The following is a 19299-nucleotide window of genomic DNA, read 5'->3' as shown; positions in this document are numbered from 1 at the left end:
ATGAGCAGGTGGCAGGTGTTAAATTAGTTCAGAAATTTTGATTTTGGAAGTATGTAGATTTGGGTGGTTTCTATTAAGAATAAAAAACTCTTGAAGATGACGTTGAGGTTTGAGATGACGGTCATTGTACCGAGTGCAATGACCGGCGCTTGTTCATATTGCCGTCTGGAACCTTCTGTTTGTTATGTGTTATCAGTCGGATAAGCCTTCGATAGCTCAGTTGGAAGAGCGTGGGACTGTAATGGTTAACACAGGGCGTTTGTCCTATCCTAAATCCCGAGGCCATCGGTTCGATCCCGATTCGAAGGAACTTTTTTGCCATTGCGAGTTCTTCATATATACAGAGTAATGTTTTTGAGAGGATAATTCGCACTGAACGACTCTGTTTGGAAGTTTTGCTTGATAAAGCAGCCGAGACAGTTTGTGCGACGTCAGCTGTGACAGAAAGTAACACCAGTTTCGTTGCAGCAGATAAGACATCGAATAGACAGGTTAAAGTACTCCGTATTCGATTCTGTTTTTCTGTAAAAAAATAAGGTGAAGAAGTAGACTAAGAAAAAGATAAAAGAGGATACATTGGGAAACATATCAAGGTGCAGTACAAGTCAGTTTCAAGGGGAATAGAATGAGGGAACACGAACATAGATTGAAGAAAATGAGCTAAAGGAGTGTGTGAATTTGGTGGACGGAGCAAAGGTGAAGTCTACAGAAAAAGAAAGTCAAAGAAAAGGCGCAGTCCGGATCCGTCACAGCTTGTTCGGTCACGTACGTTTGTAGTGATTTTTAGCTATAGCAAGCCCCATCGAATACGAGGATACATTGTTCTTTATACGCATTCGGAGATATAACCTGTTTATTAACTTGCTACTTCGGAGCGTGAAATTTAGCAGAGGTCGTCCAAATAATATAGACAAGTTCAAGATTGTAGAGGCGGCGAGGGAGCAAAATGAGTGTGATATGATGCGAGTAAGGTAGGCAGGAGGGTAAAGGAAGACGAAAAAAGGGAAGGGTAAAGTCTATGCGATAGATACAGGGTAAAGAGAGGAAACGAAAAGGTAGTCTATAGGTTGGATCGTAAGTAATGCTCTAAACTCTAGTGGTATGAATTACTCGAATTTTAAAGTTTTTTGTTCCGAAATAAAGTCTATGAAGGGATCCAAATACCGGTGCTCAAATATTTTAAACATATGTGTAGATAATAAAAAGGGTGTCGTGATTTTTTTGCTCAGAGTTACTCTCTGCTGACATCACTGGGTAAAAAACACAGGGGATCAGAAAGGTAAAAGAGGATGAAGGCAAAATGCACGTACCGTCCAAAGAGTTTAACCTTGATCCAATCGGTGGCCACCAAAGTGCGATTGCGCAGGGAGAAAAGGGTACTCAAGTACGCACTTCTCCAGAAGAGGAACGTAGCAACACCGCCGCTGGCAATCTACAAGGTAACAAGTATGAGCAACAATGATAAAAGAAGAGAAACAAAAAGGCCAAGCAAAGACTCACATTGCCGTTCATGAAGGGCAGGTCCGCGATGGCCTTGTCAGAACCAATGTATGCCAGGGTTCCCTGGTGTGAGTAGTGGAAAGGTCTGGGCTTGAATTTGGCTAATTGCCTCTTCAACTCCTCCTTCTCTGCCTCAATCTTCTTGGCGTCGTCAGCAGCAGCGGCGATCGCTTCCGTAGAGTCTGTGGAGACGGCTGGTGGCAGATGGGCTTCTGCCTTTTCGAGTGCGTCCAGACGTGCTTGGAGGGCATCACGCCTGGCTATTTGGTGTAGGACGCGGGCGAGATAGGCACCTTGTTGAGAGGCGACCTGGGCGGTAGGAGCATATGACGTAGCAGTGCAGTCACCGATGGCAAAGATTCCGTTGGCACCCTTCATTTGCATATAATCTGGAGAATATATTTTCATGAGAAAACAGCGCGCGACTTTAAAAATAAGCATTGTATACCATCGACAGTGATACCCCTCCTGTTGGTCTGGTCCTCGGGAAGTTTGGCCATCAGGTCCTGAGTGATTTTCCTGCCCTTGTTACCTGCAGCCCAGACGACCAACCCACAAGGAACTTCGACAATACTCTTGTCGGGCATCTGCAAGACGACGCTCTTTTCCTTGACCTCCTTAACCATTGTCTTGGTGAGGATCTCGATCTTGCTCTCCTTGAACTGGGACTCGGTGTAGTTGATCAATTGTTTGCTGAACATGGGAAGCACAGAAGGAAGGGCCTCGACGAGGGTGATGCGGATTTTGCCAGCGAGTTCGGGGTACCATGACTTCAGATCATCTTCAAGGAAATCGTGAAGTTCACCGCTATGATATTGAGTTATTTATATAAGCAACCCCTGTAGTTGATATGTGCATAAATATGGGGGGCTGGAGCGTACCTCAGTTCAACACCAGTTGGCCCGCCGCCCACGACAACCATATGCAGCAAGCGGTCGACTTCTTTGGAATCTTGTCCTGGGAATGCGGCTGTTTCAACACCTGATAGGTACAACAATCAGTCAAATCCTTGCGATGGTGAATATTCCGCAGCTCACAGTCCATGAATTCGCGTTGCATCTAAACCACTGATTTAACACAGCGGCTGATATCCAAGGAAATTGCGCTCACCCGTTCCGCATCACCCAACTCTTTCATGAAACAAGCATGCTTCTGAACACCAGGAATGTTGAAGGTTTGGACCTCGGCCCCAACACCGTATACGAGATAATCATATGAGATTGTGGTTGCTGACACTGCGCCCTTGATATCCGAGTTGTCTGTTCAAAAGAATCAGAATGAAGTGCTGCACCGCACGTGCAGTTATGACGCACCAACAAAGGTGACAGTTTTATTAATAGGCTAAAATCAGGTGTAAGTCGGCGTCATGGAGAATAGCAGCCGACGGATGATACATACATCGACATCCGTGGCTTCAGCTTCAATGACGGAAACCTGGCGCGCCTTGTGTCTCGTGATATACCGTGTTGGTTGGATAATCGAACGGGGAGCCAAAGTTCCGACGGCGACGCTGGGCAAAAGCGGGGTGAAAAGGAAAAAGTTCTTCGGGCTGATGACAACCTGGAACCGAGATAAGCATAGCAGTCCGTCAATGGCGGGCGTCAGGGGATACGCACGACGTTGTAGTCCGTGGTGTCCAGTGTTTTCAGCAAGCTCGTTGTTCCCCAGCCACTGCCGAGCACGACCAGCGTCTTCTTTTCCGGGTCAAATGGTAGTTGTGTTCCTGGATTGCGGTCCAGTTGAGTGACGTAGTAGAACCCTCCGGCGCCAGCAAACAGAGTGATAAGGGTTGTGCGCCCAAGAATTGTGAGGAATCTGCTCCATTTTGACTGACGAGGCGGAGGTGGGGGAGTCGAGGAGGCTGAAGAGGCCTAGTGTAAGAAACGCTCAATGATAAGCGCGAGAGAAATTGGATTCAAAGTTGCATACGGTAGCTGGAGACTCTGTAGCGAGAGTGCGTCGCGCGAGTTGCCTTGAGAGTTGAGGACGAGTAAGAGATCTAGACTGAGCGATAGACCTCGCCAGGGCTGGAGAACGGGGTTGTAAGTCTACAAAGCACAAGCGAATCTTAGCGATACGCGACTGACCGCGGCTTCGTATTGACTGCATGTCGAGCTCTGGGATAGGCAACGAAAACTAGCCACCGAGGAACAGATTAGGGCGAGCAGAAACAGAATCCACACAGCGACAGTGCCCCAAACTGTTATGCAATTCTGCGCCCGAGTTATCGTCATGAGAAAAATTATGATCACGTGGTCTTGGTTTTCATTTATGCCGAAAATCCCTCGGGCCTTCGTCCGTTTTTCGGTCTCTCGCACTCTCTAACCACCTCCAATCACCCTGTTTCGATTTCGTATCCCTCTCCTGTTACAGGTGGCAGCTAGGAGTATTATTACAGGTATTTGAGTCCTTAATACCTTAATATCTAATTTTTTCGGTCAGTCCATGATCTCATGCAAACCTCACAATCATCGGATTCGTTTGATAGCTCTAAAATATGGGCATATACATATTATACAACCCAGAACAGATATCGTTTTAGCAGACCAAGTTCAACAAAGTAGCAACGTCTACAGACAGCAGCGCTAACTCAACGGTTGGAAAATGGTGAAACCCATATAAGGTAATTCAACTTCCCCTTTTTGTCGACGCCCGACGACCTACCGCCGTTTGATGATGGCTAGTAATTCCGGTACGTCCATCTCCAAGTCAATAACTTTATTGATTTTTTATCAGAATGGAAGTAAACCATGCTACACTCGCAAGCTTTGCATTGTTGTACTTAGCAGCCGCTCCCAACTAGAGATCCATAACAGCTTTGCCAAAAATAGGGGTCCACGCTGCAGTGACCAATGGGACGGGCTCGTGACAAGAACACAAGATTAAGAGTCTCAGACAGCACTCAAGTCTTGCTGTATATATACAACCCATCTAACTTGACCTGCGAAGTTTGTGTCCAAACCTAATCTGCTTGGCCCAACGCATAACTGACACGAGTATTTCAAGCACTGTCTCGCCGATGACTAGGACTATTCGAAAGCCAAACAGCGCTCAACCTATCCACCCGCCATTACGTTCTCGCTATGAATATCCCAGAAATTCATGCTCACAAACCCACAGAAAGCAAGAGAAGCTAGGGACGTTCTGGTGGAGGCGGAGAATATGGATTGAATCCACCTTTGCCCTGACGGTATATGAACCCTGGGAGAAGGTCCTTGTCCGTACGTCGATTGCATCCCCATCAAATCCTCGCATCTAATAATCTCGCCTTTCTAAAACATCAACGAAATATCTTATTTATGATATCATTGACTGCCCTGACATACATTTTTCTCGGCTCTACTACCCAGTAACGATATTCTCCATCTTTTGCACGGCTATGCTCATTGTATTGGTTAAATATCTCCCCCATCAGTTCATTGTCATGCGACGGAGGGCGATATACTATATCTGGGGAGAATATTCTGAAAGGTCAGAGCTCGCCCTTTGGCAGTACCTCGACCTGGCTAGGGCAGACAGTTGTGGTACTGGTGGCGCATCGTGCGCGTAGTATACAGCCAGTGGTTGGTTTCAAGCTACAAAGTTCATTCAGAAGGGCCCCATCTATCGTTGTATATTCTACACAATTTTTAACACAAAGAATAGCTCTTGAGAAACCTATCAAGTTCGATTTCAGAATATCCCCCTTCCTCTGAGCTTCTCTTGAGCTTGTCACTCAGATCCAACGCGTTCTTCCTCATAGACTCGCCTTTGCGCCCCCGGCACTCACCAAGCACCCGCCTGAGCTCCTCACCCACCGCGTTCCTTGTCCCAGCAGCCTGTCTCCCATTGCGAAATATCGGCTTCATTCCATTGGAACCTGTCCGAACTTCGACTAGCTCAAATGCGACGTTGAGAGTTTCGCATAGATGGGCGGCGGCGGCGGGCTGATCAGCTTCCATTGGCCAGCATATCCTGGTGCAGTGCAATGCACGTCAGCAATTGGATCTGAGTCAGTAAATCCTGGTATGGAACTTGCAAAGGTATTCCGCTTCTTAGAGATTCAGTGACACTGTTGTGGCCGCCGTGGGTAAGGAACCAGCCCGCTGCCTGTAAATCCAAGGCGGTTAGCGTCAAAAATCTATCACCCTAGCACAAGGCTGGGACTAACTGGATGGTTTAAAATCTCTTGTTGATTGATACGCTTGGGCACAAGTCCAAGGCATGACATCTTTATCTTTTCGATCAAGTTGTTGGACAGTGTGGCGAGTGGTGCCGTATTTAGGTAGATGATCTACCACCGTAAGTAAATGCGAATCAGCAGTCGAACATCGGAGATCAACATACGTACAAATGGGAATTCTTTCTCAATCAGGACTTCTAGTACCTCTTCAATGTACTCCTGTCTTGTTGGCCAAAATATCATCCCAAAGGATATCTAAAACAAGCGCCGAAAAAATAGAAACGTCTGAAAATAGAGGTCTATTAATAGACTCACCAGCATGACGGATCTTTCCCCGTATTCTGCAAGCGCTTTGTCCAGGAAGTCTTTAGATTCTGTGCATTTTAATGACGTATCTCTGACTTCGCTAGATAAATGCGGAAGCAAGGGTCCGATTACATACAATTCCTTTTTCCACTCCGAAAACCACGATCTCAAACCCTCAATTGGTTCTTTTTCAACGACAAAAGCTGAAGTTGTAAGCACCGCGTCACATTCTTTAAGTGATCTTGTGCAGAGAGTTATATTAGATGGACGTTGCTTACACAGAAAATAAGAATTACCTATGGGTCATTGTTAACATCTGGGATATAGGCGCGCTAAACGGGAGCTACAAATGTACCGTCAAATTCCAAAGACCATTTGAGTGTAAAACCATAAGGTAACTTAGCAGCACATACATCCTGAGGAAAGAACTCCCAATCATACATCGGTGGTACACCGGGGATCCTCACCACCGTCCCCTTCGTCTGTGTATAAAGCTTGGACAGGTTCATTCAACTTCCAAGCCAAACCAGTGTATAATCCACAGTGAGAAGAAGGATTCGACTTACCGAATCGCCGATATCCTCGAGCGAAGCCCCTGTTTGGAGTGCCCATTCTGCGCTACGTGCGCCGAGGTCACCATGCCCGCCCCTGTCCGCAGGTCCAAAAAGGCGGATGGCTGACGAGGCATGTCCTGTTACCCATGAGACGATTGGGACTGCGTGGCCGGTAATGGAGCGTGTAGCTTGAAGGTGCGCATAGGCAGAGACCTAAAAGCATAGATAATCAGGACGCGAAGTTGTACTTTGAAATAGTCAGATGTACGTCGAGGATGACAATATTGGGAGGGGGAACAGGGTCAAATTTTGTTCCTGTTACAGTGCAAGTTACGGGCTGGGACTGTGTAAGTGCTTCATATGTTGTCGCATAGGTCTTCACCAATGGTACAAAGATAGTGTGTAGATCATTTGAATCAGAATTGAAGGAGGCAAGAACACTGTCAAGTCTCATCAGAGTTTGCGTTGTGTTAAATACGAATATATACCGTATTCTCTCGAAAATGTTGGCTGGTTCTTTTCCTTGAAATTCTGCCAATATCTCGTTCTTAGCTTTCTGCAACAGATTTGAAGATAGGAAAAGGGTGATGATCATGTTTTTATTCATATTCACGAGCCTGGCGGCTAGAATACAAAAAGGTCTAACGCGTCCTGCAAAAGTATTAGCTACTCAATCCTGACAATCATATATGAGAGACGATTACCCCATGCTGGAATGGACGAAAAGACAATATGGACCGCTTTACCGTGCTCAGCGATAGACGTCATGGGAAGTTGCACTGTTTAACCTCCCTGAAATCGTCAACCTCTGGTTATATAGATCACGGGCGTGTAAATCGTTTAGCATATACATAACTTAACGCATGTACGCAGATTGGTTATAGCACCTAAGCACGAATTTGTCCTCCATGGCACTATACGAGGCAAGCTGCCTAATAATTTACACGACGAAGGAGAGTTTGAGAAATCAGTGCATATTCGGGACAGTCAAAGTTGCGCAGGTTACAGGTAGCCGGGGTTGACCATTGTTTCTTTCAGGTCGGGCAACTGCAGTTGAATTGGACTGTCATTAGCAGCTCGATAAGGGTCACGGAAGTAGCGCCACGCCCACACACGGCCTCGTCCAGTCAGCAAGCTTTGGGCATTCGGCCGAGTTGTGTGTTCGGGTGTGACCATCAGCTTCTAAAGGAGTATATGCATTCACAACTAAACGTATTCAAAACCTGAGTTTGCGAGCTAGATACGTAGATCATACTCGGCGTCTTACCGGAGGAATAGCTTTCATGCACTTGTTACGTACATAGACCGAGTCGCAGCGCAGAGAACTTTACGTTGACAAGGTGTGTTGATAACAATAGAATCTTGGATGCGTAAGCAAATGTATCATCACCAGCGCTTTTTTGTGGTTGAAACGGCGCTGAGCACTTCCTATATCCATGGACCACAGGGTGTATTTCGTTTGAAAGAGCGTGACTGAGACTAGTGGTCGATCATCAACTGGACGCAAACTTCCTGCATGATCAATTTAAGCTTTGGAAAGTAGTTGATGGTAACCCGCTTTTGAACTTTTCAAAGACATCTGAAATATCCTGAGCACAATGATCGACATTCCGTCTGTGATAGTTCAGAAAAATATGGTGGTGAAGGCCAATTGCGAGTATCGATAAAGCCGACCTGAAAAAGGACACTAAACATTTTTCCAAAGAGCGGAGTTAACGCTTGCAGCGATCTGTGCCATATTAGACCTCCAGACCACATCACCATTGCCGTCGTCAAGGTCGACAGATTTGGAGTCTCTCAAAACGTAAGGATACCCTTGATCTGAGCTCCGACTGACGCCCTCTACAAGAGGTAATTCGCCAAGAACTGGGGTATGAAGTTTGCTAGCAACGTCGTAAAAGTTCTTTGTTTCGCCTAGAGCAGAATAAGAAAGTGGTGTGAAGCGTAAAACGCTCATGATTGGACTGACCGAATAAATATCTCGGTGTATTTGTGCTGCACCCTGGACACAAATAATATGCTTGATTTAGGACCAGTCCTGTAATCTGTTGCAAATATGAACGCATTGCTATAGGATTAACGGATCCTTGCTCACCGGAACAGAGACCTTTTTTAACATCGCTATCCCTTTTCTAACGTCCGATAGTGCGACATCTTGTGGGGTAGATACGATAACGCAACCTGTTTGAAACCCGATGAGAAGATGTTTCAAGAAATAAAGTATCTGAGTACCATCGACTTTCACAAGTTGGCCCAGGGTAAGAGGAACATCGCCCGTTCCAGGAGGCATGTCGATGACAAGGACATCCAGTCCTTGTCCGTCTTTAGACCAGTCCACGTCGAATAGTAGCTGCTGCACGGCTTTTTGAACCATTAACCCGCGCCACACGATGGGTGTATCTGTGTTATCCTCTGACCCGGGAATGGTGGATGGGATGAGAAACCCCATAGACATGCAAGGAAGGCCGTGATTTGTCATTGGTAGAATAGCTCCCCCTAGCTACCCATGCACCATTCTTTAGTATTGCATTACTAAAAAATGGGGGGATGCCCACCGTTTGTCAAGGCTGGTTCCCCGGCATTCTTGAGTGACATAAGAGTTGGTATCGAAGGACCAAATATGTCGAGGTCGAGGATTCCGACGCGCAACGGCGCGTTTGTTCTCTCGTTTTTACGAAGTGCAAGTGCAAACGCCAGATTAACTGGGGAAATATTCAATCATAATGTTAAGCTGATTTGCAGACAGAACGCACGCGCTATTGTACTTTTTCCAACGCCTCCTTTTCCGCTAGCAACCACAACCACCTTTTCGACATTAGCAATCGACCGCCGTTCTATAGGACCACCTTTGCGCGGCATTTGTGGTGGCGGAGGCCGTCTTGGTAGACCCTGACTACTATGAGTGGTGTGATACAATAGTATATAAAGTACCAAACTCACTAGCGGGTTTTCGTGTCGCATGCATCTCGAAGTAGAAAAGGGACGAGATCTGAAGCAAACGGCTAGAGGACGGTGGTTTGTGAACATGGTTTTTGAAAACCAATTGGGTCACGTCCTGGATCCAAACTTGGTCCAAACTGCTTGGAAATCACTCCTCAGTCGGGCACTTGCCGGTCATCAAATTATTTTCAGGTTTCGGAGATTCAAACTGCACAGATGTCGAGATATTGATTCACCCATTGCACTTCAGGCCCACCTTAATAGCCTCATGTACGAGGCAGAGTACGAGTACGTGCCTTCAAGGACAGAAGCCCCACCGTTTCTCCGAGATTCGAGCTCGCTCTGTGCAATCTGACTAATCTTTGACGGAAGAACTCACACGACGGCCAACAATATCGGCAGGGCTACGCCATTCATTTCAAAACTGAGCCTGTGAGATGACTGAATTTTAACTTGTTCGTGCATATAACTTTGTTGTTATAACTCAGTTCCTCCTTTTTGATTTTAACCAGAATTATTATAAACAGAAAGCAGAGCAAACCTGAACTGGGTGTTACCACCATGCAAGACCTTGAAAAAATTGGTCCCATTCATTTCCCTATTTGGGGATATATGGGCCGAATATGATGACGCGAACATAATGGCATAATAGACATCTTAAGCTGACTGGACTTCAACTCTGTGAAGAATTTGTAAACAATTCGAGGTCCAGGAGACAGTTGGTTTCCTTTCTCAACACACATGCATGATGCCAACGAATGAATAGACGCTGACTCCGCAATGTATAAAAGGTGCGCCACTAGATCGAATTCCCAGCAGAATCAATACCCTTCCACATATCCTCTTCTACCTCACCACCCCTAATTGCTGAAAGAGCACTGATGTCGGCATCTACTTCCCAGAATATTGTTATTGTTGGCGCTGGCTTTGGAGGGCTCACTATCTACAACGAACTGGTCACGAAGGTTGACTCTTCGAAGTACAACCTCATCCTCATCAACAATCGCTCTTTCTTCACCCATCGACCCGCCGGCTTGCGATTAATTGCAACCGCTGAAGGCAAACTAGAAGATACTGCCCTCATTCCCTTAAAGGACTCTAGGTTCAACACCGGGAACAGGAAACTTGTTGTTGGAGAAGTCACTTCGATCGTCGACGATGACACAAAAGGACACTATGTCGTCCTGAACTCCGGAGAACAAATCGACTTCTCGATCCTGATTCTTTCTCCTGGTAGTAACTGGGACGGACCCCTTGCCTTTGGAAACACGAAAGCAGAGATTGTAGAGCTAGCAACCACATGGAGAACCCGTTTCGAGAAAGCAAATGATATTGTCATCGTGGGTGGAGGTTCCATAGGACTTGGTAAGTTGCTATTCCTGTACGTTTTCGATCGTTTGTTTGCCTCGTTAACCGAGTCAATTTTTAGAACTGGCTGGTGAAATCAAAGACTTGGACCAAAATAAGAATGTGACCATCGTGCACGCCCAACCACTGCTCCTCAATGACTCTTACCCCGAGCGTTGGAGACGACGGACCGCAAAGGACCTTGAAGCACGAGGTGTTAACCTCGTCCTTGGTGAATACGTTGATGAAGTGGAAGTCGTTGATGGCAAGGTCTCTACTCGATCCAAGAAATCCATCAAAGCCGACCTCGTGGTATGTCATTTTTCACTCTATATTCTCCCCCGATTAATGGCGTGTCATTATACCAGGTTCCGACAAGGGGCCCGAGTCCTAACACCAAATTTATCGAATCTCTTGGATCAGAGGTATTGAACGCTAAAGGTTACATCAAAGTTTTGCCAACTCTTCAGCTCCCTCAACACGAGCGCATTTTTGCCTTGGGTGACGCCATTGACTGGAACGAGCAAAAGCAAGCCGCAAAAATTCGGGATCATGCCCCCGCTATCGTTAACAATGTTCTCTTCCTTCTTGGAGAGAAGAAGAGTCTGATCCAGTACAAAGGAGCCTTGGAGTTGATAGTTTTGACGAATGGCAAGGTTCGTCAGCAAGGTCTTGGTTTAGAGTGATATATCTGAATTTTTTATAAACAGAATGGGGGCTCCGGTTACATCGGAATTCTATGGGGTATTGTTGTTGGAAACTGGTTTGCAAGGATGGTTAAATCTAGAGACCTTTTGGTGGAAAGGTCAGCGACGGGATTACAGCTTCAGTAACCAAGTGTTCGGATTCATGTGCTTTGTGGACAATGGGCATTAGTAGTATAATAGTATCATGATACCCGATCACCGTAACTTATTAATTAGTTCTGTTTATAATAGCGATTCCACTTCTTGAACTACAATCAATCGAAGTGTTTTGAATAAGTGATAGGGACTGTGGCTACACAGAAAGTATTTAGGACCTTAAGCGATAATAAACTAGACAAATGTAAGACATAGGCGGTGTTAGTCGTATTATTTAGAAAGCTCACCACAAATCCGACTTGGTGCGCTCGACATGGATAGACATATATAATGCAAAGCCCGAGGAGAGGCAATGCGATCTTCTTTGCATAAATTCAAAAGTTTGGTTTGCATTCCACAGAGTATTCGTACCATGGTAGGAAGTCCAGGAATTGAATTCACAGCTGTCTTATTGTTTCATTTGGTGATTAGGACAACATCGAAGGGGCAAGATTTTGCAGGAGATACAAAGTAGATAACATCACGAAATTAGATTCAGAAATGATCAGATCCCATCGCGCAGAATATACCTGAACACACTGGTGGAGCTTGAAAGGTCTACGATGTGTCAAAGCTCCCAATTATTTCCCGTGGATGTCCAGTATGAATTGCCGGAAAGCAGGAGCAGAGTCAAGCATTCGTTGAAACACCTCTGAATCTGACCTCCCCTAAGTCGGATGGTAAACTGTCCTTGATCCGCTGATATATGCTTCCGAAAGAAACAAGATCAAACAAGGTACAGGTTCACTGCCACCGAGATATTCAACTGGTTTTGGACTTGCTCAATGTCGACCATAAATCAAACTGCCCCTGCCACCTCCAGCTCTGCCAAAATTACTGATGAAGCTCGCCGAAAATACATACGCATCACAGGACACGGGAAGATGAAGCAATGGATTGCCAATTCACTTGCCTTTCTTGAGGTGCGTTGCATGTACATTCAACACTTTTTATTGAGGAAAATCATTCCCATCCTCTTTCTTCAGAGCTCAGACGAAGACAAAACACTGATATTTCATACCCTACCTTCAGAAATAGACCCCCAAATCACTCTTCGAGAAGAATCTGGCAAACGTATAACCCAGAAAGCCGCTTCCACTTCAACAGACCTTATTCCTCGCTTGATCTCAGTTGTTGAAATCATAAAACGCGAATACGTGAAAAATTTGGAAACGAAGCACTCGATACGCATGGCTGGACTACATCAATACAACGAAATCGGATGCTTGCAGAAGCTAGGAGTTTTGGTTACCCCAGCAGAAGGTGCAATCGAGGAAACTGCTGAAGTTACTAGGTCGCGAACAATAATCCAGGCCCTTGAAGGAAAGAATCAGTGCGTAACTCCTTTCAATTACTCGTTTCCATCTAAACTCTCGTACCAAAGCCCACGTCAAACCCAAACGCCTTTCATGCGCATAACATTATCCCTTACTGAACAACCCGAGTTGATTGAAAATGGCGCTACGTACATGATTTTTTTACTCTTAATTGGTCATTCGCTAACTCACAGCAGATATCAACCTCCAATAAAACGAAATATGTCTAAATCAGCAAAAATGCGAGCAAAGAAACGGGTGAAGAAAGCCAAAGCCGCTGCCGCTGCTGCCGAGGTCGATAACGTCGATATGGCCGTCGATTGTACGCCTCAGGATAAAGATGCAGGCCAATGACCAGCTGTTTGCTCTGGTCTCCTATTTTGATAGTGCGCCCGACGTTGTTCATCATACAAAAACATGGCACACTGATTTTGCAGTGGGGTATGTGGCCAGATACCAGTTTAGGGTGCCTTGTGTTCACAATTCGTCCGAATACTCGAATCCCCGTTAAATCTCTTGGGAATATCCTCATTCTACGCTTTCCTAAAATGCTTTTCTTCAGACTACTGGGGTGCATTCCACACTCTTTCCTCAAGTTTAGTGGCCTAGTAACGCGTAGTGTCACGTCACATGACTATGGTGTCACTTACTCCCCCCGTCTTCTCCTTTTTTTCGACGACGACATGTAAAGCATTATTCAATAACAGCAAAGATTTTAGGGTTTCAGGTCACCAAAATGCATATCAAATCACTCTTTTACTGTAAAGAAGCTTATACAAATGCTTATCAATATTTTCATGCCGTTGAATTCACAGATTGGAATGTTCGAACGTTCAGGCTGAAACGCTCGTTATGCATTTTTGTCCAGGTTTTTATATCACGCAGAGCACGCTTACAGTTGGATAAGTTCATCAGAATAACCAAATCCCACAAGCAATAACAAATTTGGAAGATTTGCTCCATGCAACTTATGCTCCTCAAGTTCGGAGGCTGCCGACGCACTTGGCCATTGGCAGCGAATTTTCGCCGGGCCATTTTACAAGTCTTGTGAGTTGTCAAGTAAATCGAATTACTAACGCACTCCACTGCAATGTGCCATATTCTTCGAACACTGAGCTCGTGTCTCCTTTCATCCTAAAGAAAATAATGACCCATGACCCATGTAGAATAATTCTGACTTCTTTGTCATTGGGTAGTTGCGTACCCGTCATAGTAGCATCAAATATTACTGCTGGTACAATTAAGATAACTTGACCATGATTTATAACTCTGAAAATGCCTGCCGTTAAACTTTACTAGGATAGATTATTGGGCATATTTAAGTTGATGCTGCGGCCGGTATCCCTTAAGTTCAAAGTATCAGAACGTCCTTTCAATAGAGGATTCATAAAGAAACCGACCATTAAAATACAATTATATAGGACGTTCAATACGTACTATGGAATCTCTTACGTTGAGAATTCTCTATCTCAAACGTCTACTACCTTTTCTACCAAGTAGCTTAAAGGAAGCAAGACCGGTATGACGTCATTTGACCTAATAAACTGAAGCTGGAAACAAACATTCGTCAAATGGCACGGGCACAAAGCGGTGTGTTGTTACGTTTTCCTTGAACTTCGAAAATACCTACTTCTGTGCGCGCGTTCCGGTGAAACATTTTTGTGGCGGGCATCAGGGGATCAGTATCAATTTTAGCTCCAACTTCATTGTGGAGTATTCGAGTTAGTATAGATTAATTGTTTGCGCAGCGTACATGTGTACCAGACTGAAGGCTATAAAATCTGACCCAAAAATCTCTATGTGAGTACCAGTACCAGCTTTCAACAGCGAGCGACATCTACCCAAAGCTACCTTTCATCGACAAAGCATTATCATCAATATGAAGGCCGTTTTATTTGGTTCTCTTGCACTTGTTCAAGGTGCTTTTGCTATTTGTGCAGGCTTCAACTTCGCCATTGGGAATCAGATGCACTTGAGCGACACCATAAGCAGATGTACGTGCATATTGTCATTCCGATTGTTTAGTCCTGCCCAATATTTGGGCAGAAAATATCCCAGAAATATGCTAACGTATTGTTGTCACCTTTAGGGAATGTCTACAACGATGACTGTGCAGTTGTTGATGGTTTGACCACAACTGAAAACCCCTGCACCCAAGGCATATTTGGATGCTCTCCGCCTCCAGTCATCTTCAACGAGTACACCAGCACTTTCACTGGTCTCAGGTATATTTTTACCCGCCTTTCAAATACTGCGAGGATTTGAGTTGATGTTTATACTACTGATAGGTATGCGTGCCGCCCCGACCCAAGCTCTGGACAGTGTGGAAGCGATGTAATTTCTGTCTGCGTGAGTGATTGAAACTCGAATTTTTATGTAATGTGGAATGAACTACTGATGATTATTGCTCAGTGCCGCAACGATGGAAACTAATCTAAGCAGTCACTTGCTTTCTTAAAGTTTTCCTCGACGAGTCAACCGACAAGAGCTTGACTTTAAACACTTTTTTAGCAACTATGAAATTGTATCATATATAAATTTTTTTTAAAAAAATTCGCATTTCGCGCTTTTTTTTCTTGTTTGTTTGAATCCACCTGTGTGGGACTCACGATTCGGGCTGTCCTTTCACGTCGACATACGGACGCCAGACGAGAATAGTAATGACTTAGCCATAAATGGAAGTAGTCTCGCTACCATCTGTGTGTGGTATGTGTTCGACAACCTGGATACGATACAATTGCATAATGGGTACATTTATCCCATTACTTTAAAGCTTGTTAAACGTTAGAGATGTAGATAATGTTGAGAGACTTCTGCTGCTGCGTCGAAGTTTTCATTCTCACGGTGTCAACGTGCCCTCGCGCTGTCGGGAAATTGCGATTCCGTGTGATGCCACCAAATCATAACTTAGTAACTTACTAGCCAGTACCGAAGGAGTACAGTATGTCGTATGTATCAGTTGACAGTTATATGTCTGTGTGTAATCGATTCATCATCTTTCCTCCGTGATCATGATATACTCCTCAAGATCTCACAACTTGAATTCTACGGCTTCTACCCCCCTTGGCAGTTGACATCGCTTGCACAATCTGGGCCGGGATTCCATGAGCATTGCGGTGTAGCCAGACCTCTGTGAGCTCGTGTCTCATTTCATCATCATGGCAGTTCATGGCCCGTCTGAATCTATGGAGCTGCATAGCTTCCCACCGAGTCATTTGGCATTTTAATTTGATCTGTGCATGTGTATTAGTATGTGATCAGTTGGATACTTTCTTGATGCAGAAGGTGTGGAACGGTCCGAAATGTTATACGTCTTCTTACATTAAAGGTAGTTACTTTGCTTCACAACGTTTGGTTATCCTCGTTCTTATAATTTGACAGAATTGTGCAGAATCAAGACATAGAAAATGTGTGTACCCGACGATTGGTCTGTATCCATGACGTCTTCAAACATGCGCAGGTATGCCATAATGCATTTAGAGTGAATAGGCATGACGGATGAGTTGTGGCATTTCGTCATCAACAAAGCGAAATGAGAGGCTATTCGTAGCAGCCCAGGGTGAATGTTGTTAGTACTTTTTCTGAAAATGGTACTGAGGTGTCAATGTGTACATTCTGGCACAACTTCTTCTCAGTGTCGGGCTTCGAGGTAAGTGGTAATAATCTTTGCTCCAGTTTGGTTTTGGAGAGTTTCCATTTTGAACAGTTTGATTATTTGTACAGTGGATTTGTGGAGCAAGGCTGAAGGCTATAAAGCCTGAATTGCGAGTCTCTATGTGGTTATTACCAGTCTTCAGCGGTTTAATTGACAAAGCGCCATGACCAACATCAAGACTGCTGTACTCGCTTCTCTCGCTCTTGCTCAGGGTGCTTTTGCAATTTGTGCAGGCTTCAACTTCGCCATTGGTAACCAGATACGTGTTACTGACACCATCAACAGATGTATGTGCAATCTATAAAAGCAATAAGGCTCCATAAATCTAATAACACCACTGATAACATTCAGGGAATGTGTACAACGACGACTGTGCAATTGTTGATGGTCTAACCACAACCTTTAACCCTTGCACCCAAGGGATCTTCGGATGCTCCCCACCGCCAATCATTTTCAACGAGTATACCAGCACCTTCACTGGTCTTAGGTCTGTCTCTAACCACCTTCAATATATCATTTTAATTTTTCTAATGAATATGTTACTGATAGGTATGCATGCCGCCCCGACCCAAGCTCTGGACAATGTGGAAGTGATGTAATTTCTGTCTGCGTGAGTGATTGGGATTTACGCTTCAATTCAGCTTGAGATTCATTGCTGATTATTATTGCTCAGTGCCGAAACGATGGAAATTAATCTAATCAGTCATTTACTTTCTCAAGGTTTCTCTCGACGAGTCAACCGAGAAGAGTTTGACTTTAAACTTTGTTAGCAACTATGAAAATGTATCAAATATAAATAACCACTGTTGCATCTGGAAGATATCCGCATTTCATGCATTTCTTTTCTTGTGGAACTTGCGATTGCTCTTCTTACGTCAACATACGAACTCCAGACAAGATAGGTGGTAGGTCACCCTGAAATTCTTGTCCGTTTTTTTTGCCGGTTGGACCCCAAAATTGGACGTACGACAAGGACTGTAGCTTGTTATTTTTTGAAAGTGAGTTCCTGGCTCGTTTCATTCTCAATAAAACCGCCGCTCATGGTTCCTACTTCTATGTCATTGAGTAGAATTGTCACTGTAAGTGGATCTAAATACTGCTTTCTTCTGCATTGGGTACAATCTGATCATATGATGTTGCTTCTCTCTTTCCTTCAAGTATTTTGGGGGTAGCTCGTTGCACTTGGTATAAAGTCCCAGATGCCGCACCAATATTGCTTCTTAATATTGGGACATCCAAACCCCAAAGTTCACAGTCGCAAAACAGATGTGCAATACGATGTGCGATAATGAACGTGTATCTAATGACCAAAGGACATGGACAACTGATACACATATAGTGACTGACATCGAAGAACTTCCTATATCAGATTGTACAAAGTAATATTTATGGCCACAGGGTCGAGGAACGATATGAATCGATCTTCGTAAGATGACGCTACAAGAAATAGTTCATGATATTTCTGTTATTGGTGAAGCAGAATGTTGCTATATTTTCCCTAACTTCTCGGATACTACCATCCGAGCTGTGAGTAGGCTTCAAAGATATGCCCGAACAACACGGGTAAACTCAGGTATGAAAGATGGTTCTTTCCTTGTGAATCATGTTTTTCAAGGGAGAATAACGAGTATCCGCCGAGTGTAATATTGATGGTGCTCTCTCAAAGAGCTACATCGATCATAGAGAGAATACCTAATTAAAAGGGCCTGCCAAATGTTTATGGACATGAAGTCCAAGATGGATGAAAATACTGTGATGATATTTAGACCAGTATACTCGCTCTGATATAATATCTCCGTGGCGGGCTTCACGGACTTGATTTCAATCTCTACCCCAAATTCGATGTGGAACACTCCAGCTGCCAGCTAGTACAGATTTGTTTGTCCTGCAGTGTATTCAAGTTTGTACACCTCCGAGTCTGAAGACTATAAAATCTGTCGCATGATTCTATGCAAGTAAAACCAGCTTTCAACTCTTGGCCACACCAATTCAAAGATAATTTCTATGCACAATATGAAGGCCATTTTGCTTAGCTCTCTTGCTCTTTCTCACGGTGCTTTTGCTATCTGTGGAGGCTTTAACTTTGCCATTGGAAATCAGATACGCTTGAGTGATACGATTAGCAGATGTAAGTCCATATTGTTTCTTACTATTCCCTCCTTTGCTAGAGGCATAAAATTTTATGCAACTGTTGATTTCTTTTTTTAATATGTGTAGGGAATGTCTACAACGATGCTTGTGTAGTTACAGATAGTCTAACCACAAACCTGAACCCATGCACCCAAGGGATATTCGGATGTTCTCCCCCTCCCATCATCTTCAACGAATACACTAGCACCTTTACTGGTCTCAGGTATGCTTATACCTGCCCTGAATATCTAATTCTCATCAAGTTACTGGATATACTACTAATAGGTATGCGTGCCGCCGCGACCCAAGCTCTGAATCATGTGGAAGCGATGTAATTTCTGTCTGCGTAAGTGATTTCTATACACAGTCTTGTGCTGAGAGTAGAAGTCCAGTGCTAAGTTTCCCCGATCAGTGCCGCAACGATGGAAATTAACCTGGAAATCAGTCGTTTACAAGCTGCTCAAGGTTTTCGTTGTTATTGAGTCCGAGGTCGACCAACAGGCTTGACTCATCATGATTAAGCCTAATTTCAATTAAACTTCCTTGT

At 44.5% G+C, this 19299-nt stretch overlaps 7 protein-coding genes and 1 non-coding gene across 8 annotated transcripts; 5 read left to right on the top strand and 3 right to left on the bottom strand.

Annotated features, from left to right (window-relative positions):
- The first annotated feature begins 205 nt into the window (after positions 1-205).
- JR316_0011583 lies at positions 206-309 on the top strand. The gene has a single exon. It is a non-coding gene; the product is annotated as a tRNA-Tyr (tRNA).
- Positions 310-1231: 922 nt separating this feature from the next.
- On the bottom strand, positions 1232-3609 carry JR316_0011582 (External alternative NADH-ubiquinone oxidoreductase, mitochondrial; the record flags this gene model as incomplete). Its single annotated transcript, XM_047897230.1, has 12 exons — positions 1232-1250; positions 1311-1432; positions 1501-1889; positions 1949-2307; positions 2382-2481; positions 2538-2559; positions 2611-2759; positions 2814-2841; positions 2899-3060; positions 3117-3371; positions 3430-3527; positions 3588-3609. The coding sequence occupies 12 exons, from the start codon at positions 3607-3609 to the stop codon at positions 1232-1234; spliced, it is 1725 nt and encodes a 574-aa protein (XP_047743639.1).
- Positions 3610-4519: 910 nt separating this feature from the next.
- On the top strand, positions 4520-5050 carry JR316_0011581 (uncharacterized protein; the record flags this gene model as incomplete). Its single annotated transcript, XM_047897229.1, has 2 exons — positions 4520-4721; positions 4851-5050. 2 exons carry the CDS (start codon positions 4520-4522, stop codon positions 5048-5050), a joined length of 402 nt encoding a protein of 133 aa, XP_047743638.1.
- A 573-nt stretch (positions 5051-5623) lies between these two features.
- JR316_0011580 (uncharacterized protein) lies at positions 5624-7117 on the bottom strand (the record flags this gene model as incomplete). Its single annotated transcript, XM_047897228.1, has 6 exons — positions 5624-5773; positions 5831-5917; positions 5978-6036; positions 6324-6450; positions 6535-6735; positions 6791-7117. 6 exons carry the CDS (start codon positions 7115-7117, stop codon positions 5624-5626), a joined length of 951 nt encoding a protein of 316 aa, XP_047743637.1.
- Positions 7118-8209: 1092 nt separating this feature from the next.
- On the bottom strand, positions 8210-9381 carry JR316_0011579 (Iron-sulfur protein NUBPL; the record flags this gene model as incomplete). The annotated part of the gene is made up of 6 exons (XM_047897227.1): positions 8210-8436; positions 8492-8567; positions 8618-8703; positions 8755-9018; positions 9078-9224; positions 9276-9381. 6 exons carry the CDS (start codon positions 9379-9381, stop codon positions 8210-8212), a joined length of 906 nt encoding a protein of 301 aa, XP_047743636.1.
- A 962-nt stretch (positions 9382-10343) lies between these two features.
- On the top strand, positions 10344-11642 carry JR316_0011578 (Ferroptosis suppressor protein 1; the record flags this gene model as incomplete). Its single annotated transcript, XM_047897226.1, has 4 exons — positions 10344-10827; positions 10892-11121; positions 11178-11465; positions 11520-11642. 4 exons carry the CDS (start codon positions 10344-10346, stop codon positions 11640-11642), a joined length of 1125 nt encoding a protein of 374 aa, XP_047743635.1.
- Positions 11643-12436: 794 nt separating this feature from the next.
- On the top strand, positions 12437-13321 carry JR316_0011577 (uncharacterized protein; the record flags this gene model as incomplete). Its single annotated transcript, XM_047897225.1, has 3 exons — positions 12437-12984; positions 13036-13116; positions 13165-13321. 3 exons carry the CDS (start codon positions 12437-12439, stop codon positions 13319-13321), a joined length of 786 nt encoding a protein of 261 aa, XP_047743634.1.
- Positions 13322-14846: 1525 nt separating this feature from the next.
- On the top strand, positions 14847-15192 carry JR316_0011576 (uncharacterized protein; the record flags this gene model as incomplete). The annotated part of the gene is made up of 2 exons (XM_047897224.1): positions 14847-14961; positions 15057-15192. Coding segments are annotated over 2 exons (251 nt in total), but the record flags the coding sequence as incomplete, so codon positions are not given.
- Between the last annotated feature and the right edge of the window lie 4107 nt (positions 15193-19299).

Source organism: Psilocybe cubensis, chromosome 11 (assembly GCF_017499595.1).
Source record: "Psilocybe cubensis strain MGC-MH-2018 chromosome 11, whole genome shotgun sequence".
Taxonomy (NCBI): Eukaryota; Fungi; Basidiomycota; class Agaricomycetes; order Agaricales; family Agrocybaceae; genus Psilocybe; species Psilocybe cubensis.
The sequence above is the reverse complement of the archived record's forward strand: the minus strand, read 5'-3'. Positions and strand labels throughout refer to the sequence as shown.